General features: G+C 42.6%; 1 protein-coding gene across 1 annotated transcript in view; it reads left to right on the top strand.

The window, feature by feature from the left end:
- ADD2 (adducin 2) overlaps nt 1-13,592 on the top strand; it is a 122,859-nt gene that overhangs the window by 87,880 nt on the left and 21,387 nt on the right. Inside the window, exons 9-10 of the mRNA XM_086323801.1 lie at nt 745-843; nt 7,292-7,468. Of these exons, the coding sequence (XP_086179927.1) occupies nt 745-843; nt 7,292-7,468 (276 nt within the window). The remainder of the gene's footprint in view (nt 1-744; nt 844-7,291; nt 7,469-13,592) is intronic.

Raw genomic sequence — 13,592 nt, 5'->3', positions numbered from 1 at the left:
AATCAAGAAGGGAGGGTGCACCTGGACCTTGGTGTAAATTGTTTTCTGTTTTTCCCCCTTTTAGATCTGCCTGCCCCCGGCTGAGTCAAAAACACTGCACCATCAGGGACGGCCTGGGTTCCAACTCTGCCCCTGATTAGCTGGGAGACTTTCAATTTCTTTAGGCTTTTATTTCCTCTAGTAAGATAGAATAAAAGGTTGCTATGGCCTCTTTCACAGAACTGTAGGATCTTAGAGCTGCCAGGCCCCACAGAGTTCATGGGGAGGAAGCCTGAGGGGCAGAGAGGTGACCCAACTCACCTGTGTATGCAGGATCATCTCTCGCGGATCATTCCCTTGGATTTGACTCACAAGTCAACCCAGTCACAGGGGACAAGTCAGACCCTTGTGTTTAACGGCAAATACATTTATTCACTTTGACATACCGTTCATTTTTCAGACTTCTAAGCTCTCAGGGCCTAAAAACCCAAGCCTTGCCCAAAGCAAGCCACCAAGCTATTCAGTCTCAGTTTTAAAAAGCATCTTCCATTTCTTTGGGTATATGCCTTAAGCATTCTTGTGGGTGGATATTAAAACTCACGGGGGTTGCACTGGGTTTTTGCATAGGGAGAGTGAGTGAGGAACTAGGGGGCAGGTGTTCCAGGATGGGATATGGAAATTGATCTGAATAAAATGAAAAATCTCTCCCTCTTAACTGAAGTTTAGAAGGCTGAAAGTGTCAATTGGCTGTTTGCTCCTGTACAGATCCTGGTGCTAAGAAACCATGGAGTGGTTGCTCTGGGTGATACCGTGGAGGAGGCGTTTTATAAGATCTTCCACCTACAGGCTGCGTGTGAGATACAGGTAAGCATGTTCCCCTGGACAGTGGGCCCAGGAGGGGCTCTGGTAGGGGCCCAGGGGTAATGGTGGTGGCCCCCTGCGCTGTGATTTAAGGAGACCTTTAGGTGGAGCCTCACTCTGCTTCTCTGCCTTATCCTTCTAAAGTTTCACACTTAGTTTTGCAGCTTTAAAATTTTTTATCACCCTTGTCCAACAACCAGCACCCAACTCTTGGGGGTCAGTGTTGAGGGCAGGAAGATGCCTGGGCTCACCAGTAGGACAGTGGGAGGACTGTCCCATGCTCCTGTGTTACCTGGGGTGTCCCCTCACAAACACCACCCAGGTAGGTCTGCTTTTCTTTGCTTGGCAGAGGGTAGCTTGCAATGACTCTGAATGTGGTCAAGTCCAGAAAGAGAAATGGAGAGATGGCCCAGGTGGAGTGTTGGCATGGCAGGCCTGGCACCAGGGAGGCCCCAGGGTGAAGTCCAGGGAGCCTGTGGTGTGGTCCTCCTAACTGGTAAAGGATGAGATAGAGGGTGGGTGGAGAAGCAATAGGAAAACACACATCCTGCAGTTTTATCAAATAACAAGGTGGATAAGCCAAGCACGTGCTCCTTCAGTGCAGCAAGCCGTCAGGGGTGAGTAGGAGGGTCTTGCACAACTGACGGGGCTCCATCCTTCCCAGCCCTGGGATCTGTGCCCTTGGGTCAGGGACTTGCCCCCTGCAAGCCTCCATTTCCTGTTTCCTCAGCTGTAGAACTGGGTCTACAGAGACCTTGTGAGGATGGCCTTTCAGACAAGGAGAGGTGTTGCTGATGGTATTGTCAGGACTCGGTTGACAGGGGAGGCCAGCTGCTCCAGGGTGAGTCAGCGCTTTGCATCCCTTGTGGGGCCCTGTCTGCCCTCTCCTGGCAGAGCAGTATCCCAAGGAAGACTGCTCACCCTTCTCTTGGTCGCTATGCAGGAAGAATGGGAGTAATCCCAAAAGCATTACTAGTGAAGGCTGTACAAGTGGGACCTTTCTCAGTGGTTTTTAAAGGATAAGTTGAGAGGACAGTGATGAAGAGGTGACCCCTCCCCTCATCCAATGATCCTGGCCCTGAACTCTGACCCCTGGATGATGTTAGAACCTGGCAGAGCTTCTGATAAGCCCATTTTCTCTTCTCCATATCTGAACTCTGAAGAGTTTCCCATTTTTATGCAGAAGGAGGCTTCTATGAGAAAACGATAAAGCCTCATGTCCTTGCAAAGATCTCATAGACGGAGGCTTCTATGAGAAAATGATAAAGCCTTATCTCCTTGCAAAGATAGCCCAGCCCTAAAAATGAATGGATAGAGTATGCCTCCGTAGGCTATGCTGCTGCTAAGTCACGTCAGTCGTGTCCAACTCTGTGCAACCCCATAGACGGCAGCCCACCAGGCTCCCCCGTCCCTGGGATTCTCCAGGCAAGAACACTGGACTGAGTTGCCATTTCCTTCTCCAATGCATGAAAGTGAAAAGTGAAAGTGAAGTCACTCAGTCGTGTCCGACTCCTAGCAACCCCATGGACTGCAGCCTACCAGGCTCCTCCGTCCATGGCAGTTTCCAGGCAAGAGTACTAGAGTGGGTTGCCAGTGCCTTCTCCGCCATAGGCTCTAGATCCCCAGAAAGGGCCCTTGTGCTATTTAACCAAAGGGAGGAAGTCCATCTAGCTGGGCCTTCGGCTAGATGAAGGGCCGAGCAGCCCGCCACTCTCCTGGACAGCCCCTGCTGCTCCTCTTGGCCCTGCCTGCTGTCACGTTCTTTTTTCAGTTGGGACTGGTTTGATGCAACTTTTATAAAGTGCATCAGGCAATGGGGGCAGATAACCCCAAGAAAGGCTCCAGTGTCTTTTTTTCAGTGAGTGGAGCAGGAAGGCTTCTAGAGGGAGAAATGAACTGGAAGGAGTAGAAGAAAAACAGGAGAGATCAATGAAGGGTGTGGGTGGAGTAAGGCTCAGAAGAGAACAGGTGCCAACAGCCTGCAGAGCTGTTGGGACTGCAGCCCCTGAGAGGGACGTTTCCAGATGGATGACCTGCACTGGAGTTCTGCTTGCATTATGGGACTAATTTTCTTTCTCAGTGACCTTGGAAAATAAGCAAATGTGTCTGTGGTCATTTCAGTGGTTCAAGGCTAAGAGCCTGTTCCTCTCTCCTGGGGACAGCATTCTCTTTGCTTTCCATCCATTTGGGGTTCCAGGAAACTGGGTCATCCTCTGCTCAGAGAGGTGGCTACCTGCTCTGCTTACAGGCAGATGAGAAGCAGCTCAGGCAACTCTTCATGTGCTACCCATTGCCATGGAAACGTAGAGGGGAAGAGGGAGATGGGAGGAGGCAGCTCTTGCAAGGAAGTGGGCAGTTCTCTCCTCCTCCACAAATGACCAGCCCCCGGGGCACTGCCTCTCAGCGTTCCATGGTAAAGCCTCAGAATTTGTTTTTCCTAAGTGTTTCTATGCCACTCTTTATGTACCAAGTGCTGTTCTAAGAGCTTTAGGAATACCTTAAATAAATCTCATGAGGTCAATATACTATTTTCATTTTACAGGGAGGGTAAATAGCTGCTCAGAGTCACACAGCAAGTAGGTGGTGGAGCCAGGATCCAAACTCAGGCAGCCTGGTACCCAAGTTCTATGTCTTAAATACTACATCGCACTGCCTCTCAGGGCAGTAAAGGCTGGCGGGAAAGGTCAGCTGACAGGCTGGGGCCTCTCCCCAGGGAGCTGGCACTTCAGGTCAAGGTTTCAGGGTCCTAGGGCTAAAGCCTGCCTTGACCAGGTAGGAGTCCAGGATGAATGTGGTAATTGATCAACCACCTAGGATTTGCTATCTTCGAGAGTGTATTCCCACATGCTCAGCCTCAGTGCCGGGTGTGAGGGACTTCAGAATTAGAGAACAGGGCAGCAGAGGGCAGAGCTGGGACCAGTGAATGAACATGATAAAAAGGTAGATTTCAGCTCAATGTAATCTCTACCATCTCATTGTAACCCTTCTAACATTTGGATAATAATACTTTAGGTTGCCTCTTCAAGCATGGAGCTGACACCTTCTAGGAATATTAGATAAGGACTCTTATTTTTTGTAAGAGTATGGAATAAATGGCCTCTAGTTATATATATTTGCAGGGTGTGGAGTCATCTTTTTAAGCTAAAAATGGAGGCTTCTATGGGACACATGCCTTGGATGAAGAGGGTGTGGAAAATGCTTGTTCCTACTTCTTCCTCTTCACAGAGTGTTGGGGGGTCACTGAGAAGGTTGCCTGGCTGACCTCCAGGAAGTCTCATGGGGCTGTATGTTACACTGGTGACTCATACTCTCTGGAGCATGTCCAGGATCCTCAGGGCTTCATCGGCCTGGGTTTCTCATCAGGCTACATCGATTTCTTTCATCTTCAATAAAACAATAACTGACATAAAAACTGGAACACTGGAAGCTTAAATAATCAGAGCTGTTCCCCCATGACAAGCAGGTTTACAGGGAGTAATAAATATTAATCAGAACACTAGGGTCTTGATGCTGTGCTTAGTTGCTCAGTCGTGTCTGACTCTGCGACGCTAGCCTCTGAGGCTCCTCTATCCATGGGGATTCTCCAAACAAGAATACTGGAGAGAGTTTCCATGCCCTCCTCCAGGGCTTTTCCCAACCCAGGACTCAAACCCAGGTCTCCTGCATTGCAGGCGGATTCTTTACCATCTGAGCCACCAGGGAAGCCCAAGAATACTAGCGTGGGTATCCTGTCCCTTCTCCAGGGGATCTTCCTGACCCAGGAATCAAACTGGAGTCTCCTGCATTGCAGGCGGATTCTTTACCAGCTGAGCTACTGGGGAAGGGTCTTGATGTGCAGTACAAAACTTAAGCTTCAATACTTACAATACTTGGAATCCACCATTTCTCTCTCTGTGTCTGGACTTACCCAAGAAGCCACATCATAGCCAATTGTGTCTGGGTGGCAGATACGGGGTGTAAATAAAATGTACTTTCGGATGAGCATGGAATTAGAAATAAGATTAGTTGGATTCATAAATGTTTTTAGGATCATTCTAAAACTGCCTGTTTTATATACATACCTCTTGCGCTAAAACCCCAAGTCCATGGCTTCTGGTTACCTGTATGGTTGCCTCCCCATTGGAGCCTTGACAGTGGAGCAAACACTCTAAGTCTGTTGGTGAAAGTTTTCTGAGCCCTCTACAGAGCCTGGCTGTGCCTGTCTGCTGTTCATCTGTCTCCTTTTTCTGGGGTTCCTTGACTGACTAAGCCCATTATGGAGGATGTTCTTCCTTTAGACCTGTTAATTCATCCCAACAGGCCACACTCATATTTTGTTGGCCTAGAAGCCAGCTTATTTCTTTCAAGTGACTTGTTTTTTAAGGGGAGATATTTCAGAAACAGAAAAATACAGAGAATAATACAATACTCACTCTCCACTCACTGGATTTAACAAATATCAACAGCCTTTTCTTCTTGGAGAAGTAAAATATTATAGACAAGAATTGAAGTCTCTTTTTCTCAAATTCCCTTGTTCCCTGGAAATAATCACAGCTTGAAGTTGGCCTCTGTGCCAGGTAACTTTTCAGTCCTCTGTGCTGTTTTATTCTCAAGATTTAACATTTCCTGCTGCTGCTGCTGTTGCTAAGTCACTTCAGTCGTGTCTTGCCGGGGTCCAGCCCCGGCTGATCCAGGGTATTCGAAGGAGAGACGGCCTAGGCGACTATTTATATGTTAATTAGAGATATAAGAGTAATAGAATGAGGATAGTTCAGTAGGAAAATTCAGTGGAGAAAAGAGGCTGAGTAGCTTGGCTTACGCGGAAAATCAATATAACCCGTGACACCAGGTTAGCTCTGACCACAGAGGCTGCAGGCGCCCTCTCGAATAGCGGAAGGTGCCCCACCTTAGACACCTTCTCGAGTGGGTCTTAGAAGCCCAGGCAAATAAATGGTCACAGAGGATATCCGCGGTCCAGATGGAGACTTCAGCCAGAATGTGAAAAGAATGACATGGGGAGACCAAGCTCTGGTGAGCAAGGCCCGTAGCTTTATTTTTAATAGGGGCTTATATACCCTAAGTTACACCTAGAGGATAATAGGGGATGCAAAGTCAGCAGTCTTTGACCCTTATCAAAAACCAGGGTTTCTTTCCTGCAAATTTATCGTATACAAATGGTTTAAGTGATTTACATCGTCTTCTGGCCAGAAGGCCTATTAACATTTTATGACTCTTGACAAGGACTTATCAACAAAGACTTATTTTCTCTAAGAGTAATTATTTTAAGGTTTGGCGCCATCTTCCGAAGATAAAATTGCATTCCTATAGGGCGGATGTGTAATGGGTTTACAACAAAGGAAAGAATTTATTACCTTAAGGGTCTAAAGTTACTAACACCAAGGCCACTACTTATTTTTTCTACATACCAACTATTAATTAATACATATTCAAGGATACAATTCAGGGGATGTGAAAACTTGGCAACAAGCATTGGTTCATCATTGAAATCTTTTACTAGTTTTATTCTGACAGTTTCTAACTCTCTGAGAGGCTCTCAGCTATTTGAATATCTTAAGCTTCCCGTGCCTCTCGAGGCTGGGAGACTGTAAACAATCGTATGCATAGCTGCAGGAGTCCGGGTAAACTTGTCAGGCGAGTTAGAGAGCCATCTGAGGGGTTTGGATTTAAACACTCCTAATTGCCCAGGAACTTTATTAATTGGAGCTGTAAGTTAACTCTTTGACAGAGAGAGTGAGATGGTGATGGGGGACAGCCCCCAGTAAAGTCGGTGATGAGAGCACAAAGCAATAAAGTAGGCAGACTCTGGTTTTTTGGGGGTAGATGCTCGAGAATATCCGGGGGGACTCCTGAGGCTCGATCCTGCCTTTGCGTATGCCGAGCCTCCTTCCTCATGACCTTTGTCACGAGTGGAATGTCTCTCGCCGGCTCCCGGCAGTGTCTGACTCTGTGCGACCCCATAGACGGCAGCCCACCAGGCTCCCCCGTCCCTAGGATTCTCCAGGCAAGAACACTGGAGTGGGTTGCCATTTCCTTCTTCAATGCATGAAAGTGAAAAGTGAAAGTGAAGTCGCTCAGTCGTGTCCGACTCTTAGCGACCTCATGGACTACAGCCCACCAGGCTCCTCTGTCCATGGGATTTTCCAGGCAAGAGTACTGGAGTGGGGTGCCATTGCTTTCTCCTAACACTTGTTATGTCTCCCTAAAAACTGACATTGGGACAGAAATACTAATACCTTTTTCCTTGGGAATGGGCACATGCCCTACAGGTTTGGAGCAGCTTTCCTCTAGGAGGAAAAAGCCAAATACAACTCAGTTTTCCGGAGATTTCTGTTTCTAACCTTCCCTGATCCCCATTCTCTATTACACACAGGAGCACAGAATGTGTACAGGGCTGTGGGTGTACACACACACGCACGTGTGTGAGCTGACGGCTTTCTGCTCGTTGCCACAGGTGTCTGCTCTGTCCAGTGCGGGGGGTGTGGAGAACCTCATCCTGCTGGAACAGGAGAAGCAGCGGCCTCATGAGGTGGGCTCTGTGCAGTGGGCAGGGGGCACCTTCGGGCCCATGCGGAAGAGCCGGCTGGGGGAGCACGAGTTCGAGGCCCTCATGAGGATGCTGGACAATCTGGTGAGTCTCCTGCCATTGTCCTTCCAGACCAGTCCTTTGTGGGTTAGCCCCCCAAAACCAGTCAGTATGAAGCACTCAGTAGATACGAGAACTGCCAGCATCACAATTCAGTTGTTAAAGCCCTTTGACTGGCAACTTGACTAAGAGTTTGTGGTCACGCTAGTAGTACTTGAATCTTCTCAAACGATGGCCTTTGCCACTCCCTTTCCAAGGGCTGTGGATGCTGCACCTGCTGGGTGCCCTTTGGAGAAGGGGTAGGAAACTACTGGTTGGCGTGTGAGGTGGTAATCCAGCAAAAAGCAGGACCACAGAGCCTCTCTCATATTGTGGCTTGGTTTACTCCTCTTTTGCAGTTAGCTCTGTGTTTCCTTCTAATCTCATGATTTTAACACAGAAAACACAGTAGCTTTGATTTCCCTATTCCCGATAAATAGCATTACAACACTATTCCTATTGTGATGAATCAAGCAAACAATCAGGTAAAAAATTAACTGATATATGACTAGACTGGGCTTTAAAGGATCCAAAAGCATTATAAGACATCCTTCCTTCTGGAACTAACAGTTTAATTGATGACATATGACATAAACAGGAAACAATTCAAGAATAAGCGAAAAGCATACACAGTGAGGAACTAACTGCAAGAAGAGGCTATGACTTCCCAGATTGCTCAGAAGAGTGAAGATGAGCCCTATTTTTGTAGCATTCCTGTATTATTTCCCCTCCTCCTCACTGCTATTAATTTGGACCCTTTCGTTATTGTGTCTGGGTCATTTGCAATAATTAATCCTTTCCGTTTTGCTTCCAGTTCCTCCAAATCATCACCAGTTTATTACAGGGCTGACCACGAGGGTAACTTTATAGTACTAAAAGGTACAATCCACAATGAAAATACAACTCCTATTAACATTTGTGTGTTGAGTAATCTGTGGCTGAATAAAGCACCAGGACCAAATGGTTTCATGCAGAAATTCCCTCAAACTTTTAAGAAACAGACTATTCCTATGCTGTTTAAATGTGGCAGAGAAGAGTGAGAGAAGGAAACCAAGCCATAACAATTATAAGACATTCAGACAAATCTCACTTTGAGTTGATGAAAAATGCTGCATGAAAACTAGTAAATAGTATCTGGCATAATATTAGAATAATAATACATGATAACCAAGTGAGGGTTCATTCCTTGTGTTGAAGGATGGTTTAATATTATAAATCTAAATATATTTCATGATATCAATGAGTCAAAGGATAAAAACCTATGGATCACTTTGAGATCAAAAGGTATTTGATAAAAATGTAATCTCAATTTATAAAAATAATAGATGTTAAGTAGGATAGGAAGTCATTTATTTAATATGATTAAAATTACCTTTTTTTTTTTTTTGTCAAAACGAACACCAGTATTGTGGTGAAACACTAGAAGAATTTCCATTAAATTTTGAAACTAAACAATGATTCTGTTCTCAGCACTATTATTTAATGTTGTTCAAGAATAATACTGGAAATCAATTTAAGGCAGTGAGATCTAAAAATAAGAGGTGTACATGTTGTATAGAAAACAAAATTACTCTTCTTTATAGTCAGTACATCTACCTACCTCTAAGGTTCAAAAGAATCAACTGAGAAAAATTAGAAATAATGAGTGCATATCAAGAAAAAAGAGGGACAAGACTCAAATCAACAAAATTAGAAATGAAAAAGGAGAGGTTACAACAGACAATGCAGAAATACAAAGGATAATAAGAGACCTACTATGAGCAATATATGCCAATAAAATGGACAACCTGGAAGAAATGGACAAATTCTTAGAAAAGTTAAACCATCCAAGACTGAACAGGAAGAAATAGAAATTATGAACAGATAAATTACAAGCACTGTAGTAGAAATGGTGTTAAAAAAATCTCCCAAAAAACAAAAGCCCAGGGCCAGATGGCTTCACAGGTTAATTCTATCAAATATTTAGAGAAGAGCTAATGTCTAGCCTTTTCAAACTTTTCCAAGAAATGGCAGAGGAAGGAACACTTCCAAACTCATTCTGTGAAACCACCATCACCCTGATACCAAAATCAGACTTCACACACAAAAAGAAAATTACTAAAAAAGAAAATTACATAGATGCAAAAATCCTCAACAAAATTCTAGCAAACAGAATCCAACAACACATTGAAAGGATCCTATACCATGATCAAATCAACTTTATCCCAGGGATGCAAGGATTCTTCAGTGTACATCAATCCATCAATGTGATACACCACATTAATAAATTTAAAGATAAAAATCATTTGATAATCTCAATGGATACAGAAAAAGCTTTCAACATAATTCAGCATCCACTTATGACAAAAACTCTTCAGAACATGGGCATGGAAGGAACCTGCTTCAACTTAACAAGGGCCATTTATGATAGACCCACAGCAAATATTATTTTCAATGGTGGAAAACTGAAAGCATTTTCTCTAACATCAGGAACAAGACAAGGATGCCCACTCTCATCACTTTTATTCAGCAGAGTTTTGGAAGTCCTAGCCATGGCAATCAGAGAAGATAAAGAAATAAAAAGAATCCAGATTGGAAAAGAAGAAGTAAAACTCTCACTGTTTGCAGATGGCATGATACTATACATAGAAAACCCTATAAGATACTATCAGAAAGCTACTACAGCTAATCAATGAATTTACTAGAGTCACAGGGTAGAAAATCAATACACAGAAGTACCTTGCATTCCTACATGTGAACAATGAAAAATCAGAAAGAAAAATTAAGGAATCAATCACATTCACCATTGCAAAAACAAAAAGAGAAAGAGAGAGAATAAAACACCTAAGAATAAACCTACCTAAGGAGACAAAAGACCTGTATACCAAAAACTATAAGACACTCATGAAAGAAATCAAAGATAACACAAACAGATAGAGAGATATCTTATGTTCTTGGATTAGAAGATTCAATATTGTGAAAATGACTATACTATCCAAAGCCATCTACAGATTCAGTGCAATACCTATCAAATTTCCATGGCATTTTTCAGAGAACTGGAACAGAAAATTTCACAATTTGTATGGAAACACAAAAGACCCCGAATAGCTAAAGCAATCTTGAGAAAGAAAAATGGAGCTGGAGGAATCAACCTTCCTGACTTCAGACTATACTACAAAGCTATAGTCATCAAGACAGTATGGTACTGGCACAAAACAGAAATATAGACTAATGGAGCAAGATAGAAAGCCCAGAAATCCACGCACCTGTGGGTACTTTATTTTTGACAAAGGAGGCAAAAATATGCAATGGAGAAAAGATAGTCTCTTCAATAACTGGTGCTAGGAAAACTGACAGCTCCATGTGAAAGAATGAAATTAGAACTTGTCCTAACACCATAATACAAATAAACTCAAAATGGATTAAAGACCTGAATGTAAGACCAGAAACTATAAAACTCTTAGAGTAAAAAACATAGGCAGAACATTTTTGGACATAAATTGCAAGCAAGATCCTCTATGGCCCACCTCCTAAAGTAATGGAAATAAAGATGAAAACAAACAAATGAGACCTAATTAAAATTAAAAGCTTTTGCACAGCAAAAGAAACCAAAAACAAGATGAAAAGACAACCTTTAGAATGGGAGAAAATAATTGCAAATGAAGCAACTGATAAAGGATTAACCTCCAAAATATACAAGCAGCTCATTCAGCTCAATATTAGAAAAACAAACAAAAAACAATCAAAAGATGGGCAGAAGACCTAAAAAGACATTCCTCTAAAGAAGACATGTGAATGGCCAATAAAACATGAAAAATTGCTCAAAATAGCTCATTAGTAGAGAAATGCAAATAAAAACTACAATGAGGAATCACCTCACACCAGTCAGAATAGCCATCACCAAAAAATCTACAAATAATAAATGCTGGAGAGGATGTGGAGAAAAGGAGACATTCTTGCACAGTTGATGGGAATGTAAATTGATATGGCCACTATGGAGAACAGTACGGAGATTTCTTTAAAAAAAAAACTAGGAATAAAACTACCATATGACCCGGCAATCCCACTACTGGGCATATACCCTGAGAAAATCATAATTGAGAAAGACAGATGTACCCCAATGTTCATTGCAGCACTGTTTACAACAGCTAGGACATGAAAGCAGCCTAGATGTCCATCAACAGATATAAACAAGAGTATAAGCAAGATATAAGCAAGAATACTGGAGTGGGTTGCCGTGTCCTCCTCCAGGGGATCTTCCCGACCCAGGGATCCAACCCGCATCTCTATATTGGCAAGCGGGTTCTTTACCACTAGCTCCACCTGTAAAGCCCTGTACATACATACAAGGGAATATTACTCAGCTGTAAAAAGGAACAAATTTGAGTCAGTTCTAGTGAGGTGAATGAACCTAGAGCCTGTTATATAAAGGAAAGTAAGTCAGAAAGTCAGTCAGTAAGTCAGAAAATATCATATATTAATGCATATATATGGAATCTAGAAAAATGGCACTGATGTACCTATTTGCAGGACAGAAATAGAGACACAGAGAATAGACTTATGGACACAGTAGGGGAAGAAGAGTGGGACGAATTGAGTGAGTGCACTGAAGCATATACTGTACCGCATGTGAAATAGATAGCTAATGGGAAACTGCCGTATAACACAGGGAGCTCAACCCCATGCTCTGGGACAGCCTAGTGGGGTGGGATGGGGTGGGGGCTAGGAGGGAGGTTCAAGAGGTAGGGGACATATATATATACACTTATAGATTCATGTTGCTGTACGGTAAAAACCAACACAGCATTGTAAAGCAATTATCCTCCAATTAAAAAAAATAAGTGCACTTAAAGTGGTCAATTATGAAAATATGTGTAAAAATTAGTAGCTTTTTTGTATTTTAACATATAATAATGTATGTGAAAATATGAGAGGAAATAATCCTATTTGTAAATGCAACAACATCATAAAGTTTTAAGCAGATGCCCCTTAAAGACAGCTGTAAAATTTTACCAATAGACATCAGAGAAAACCTTAAATCAGTGAAGAGCTATAATTTATTCTTGGTTAAAAGCTTCAGTAGGGTAAAGAGGCTTGCAAGTTAATCAATAAACTCAATGTAATTTCCTCAAAAGTGGAGCAAGATATAAGGACTTAGCAAAATGTTCTTTCAGTTGAAATTCAGAATGACTTGGAAAATCCTATAGTGATTACCACCACACGGTAAAGTGTGATAAGGCTTTAGTCACTGAAGGGAGGGGCATTAGTCCAGAAGGGACAGGCCAATCAGAGCTACAGCTTAAAGAGTCCAGAAATAGATCCCAAATACATGAAAATTTAACAGGAGAAACAGCCATCTTATAAATCTGTGGGGAAAGATCGACTCCTAGCCCTGTGGGAAATGAACCTAGGGTGGCTTGCTGCTTTTTCCTTTCAACAAGATAGATCCCTCCTTTGCCAAAAATTTAAACATGAAAAGGAAATTAATATAGAGATTTAAAAACATAGATTAATATCCTTGATGCTTCTATGTTGGGAAAGACGTTGTCAAGCATGGCAGGAAAGTCTGAAATCATGATGACAAATATTGACAGTTATGATTACATTAAAATTCAAATTTTACATTTTTAAAAAACCACCTCACCCGCCATAAGCAAAACTAAAGACAGTATGGGGAAAATATTTGCAACATCTGTGACAGTCAAAAGATCGATATCTTTACTGTAAAAGGAATAAATCAATATGAAAAGATAAACATCACAATAGGAAAATGAACTAAGGACACAGTTTACAAGGGAAGATATTCGAGGCCATTAAATGTAATTAAATATCCAATCTTACTAGTAATCTAAAAAAGAACAAAACAAAAGTAGAAGGTTTTACTTTTAACCTGTCTGACTGCCAATGAATTTTTTAAAAACCTCAACAATATTCATGGTGGGGAAAGGAGATGAGAACTGGGAACTCCAGCACAATTGGCAGAAGTGCAAACTGGCTCAGTGTCCTGGGAAGATGGACATGATGAATGTATAAAAACCTTTAAAATAAATATGTAAAAACTGTGCACCCTTTGACTCAGTCATCTTCATTACTAGGCATTTATGTTAACTGCCTAAAGAAAAATGTGTAAAATTGCTCATTTCAGGGTTGT

The sequence above is a fragment of the Bos grunniens genome, chromosome 11, assembly GCF_055505025.1.
Source record: "Bos grunniens cultivar Pamir isolate PY7600 chromosome 11, Bosgru_T2T1.0, whole genome shotgun sequence".
Classification (NCBI taxonomy): Eukaryota; Metazoa; Chordata; class Mammalia; order Artiodactyla; family Bovidae; genus Bos; species Bos grunniens.
Note: the sequence above shows the minus strand (reverse complement) of the source record. Positions and strands in the feature narration are given on the sequence as shown.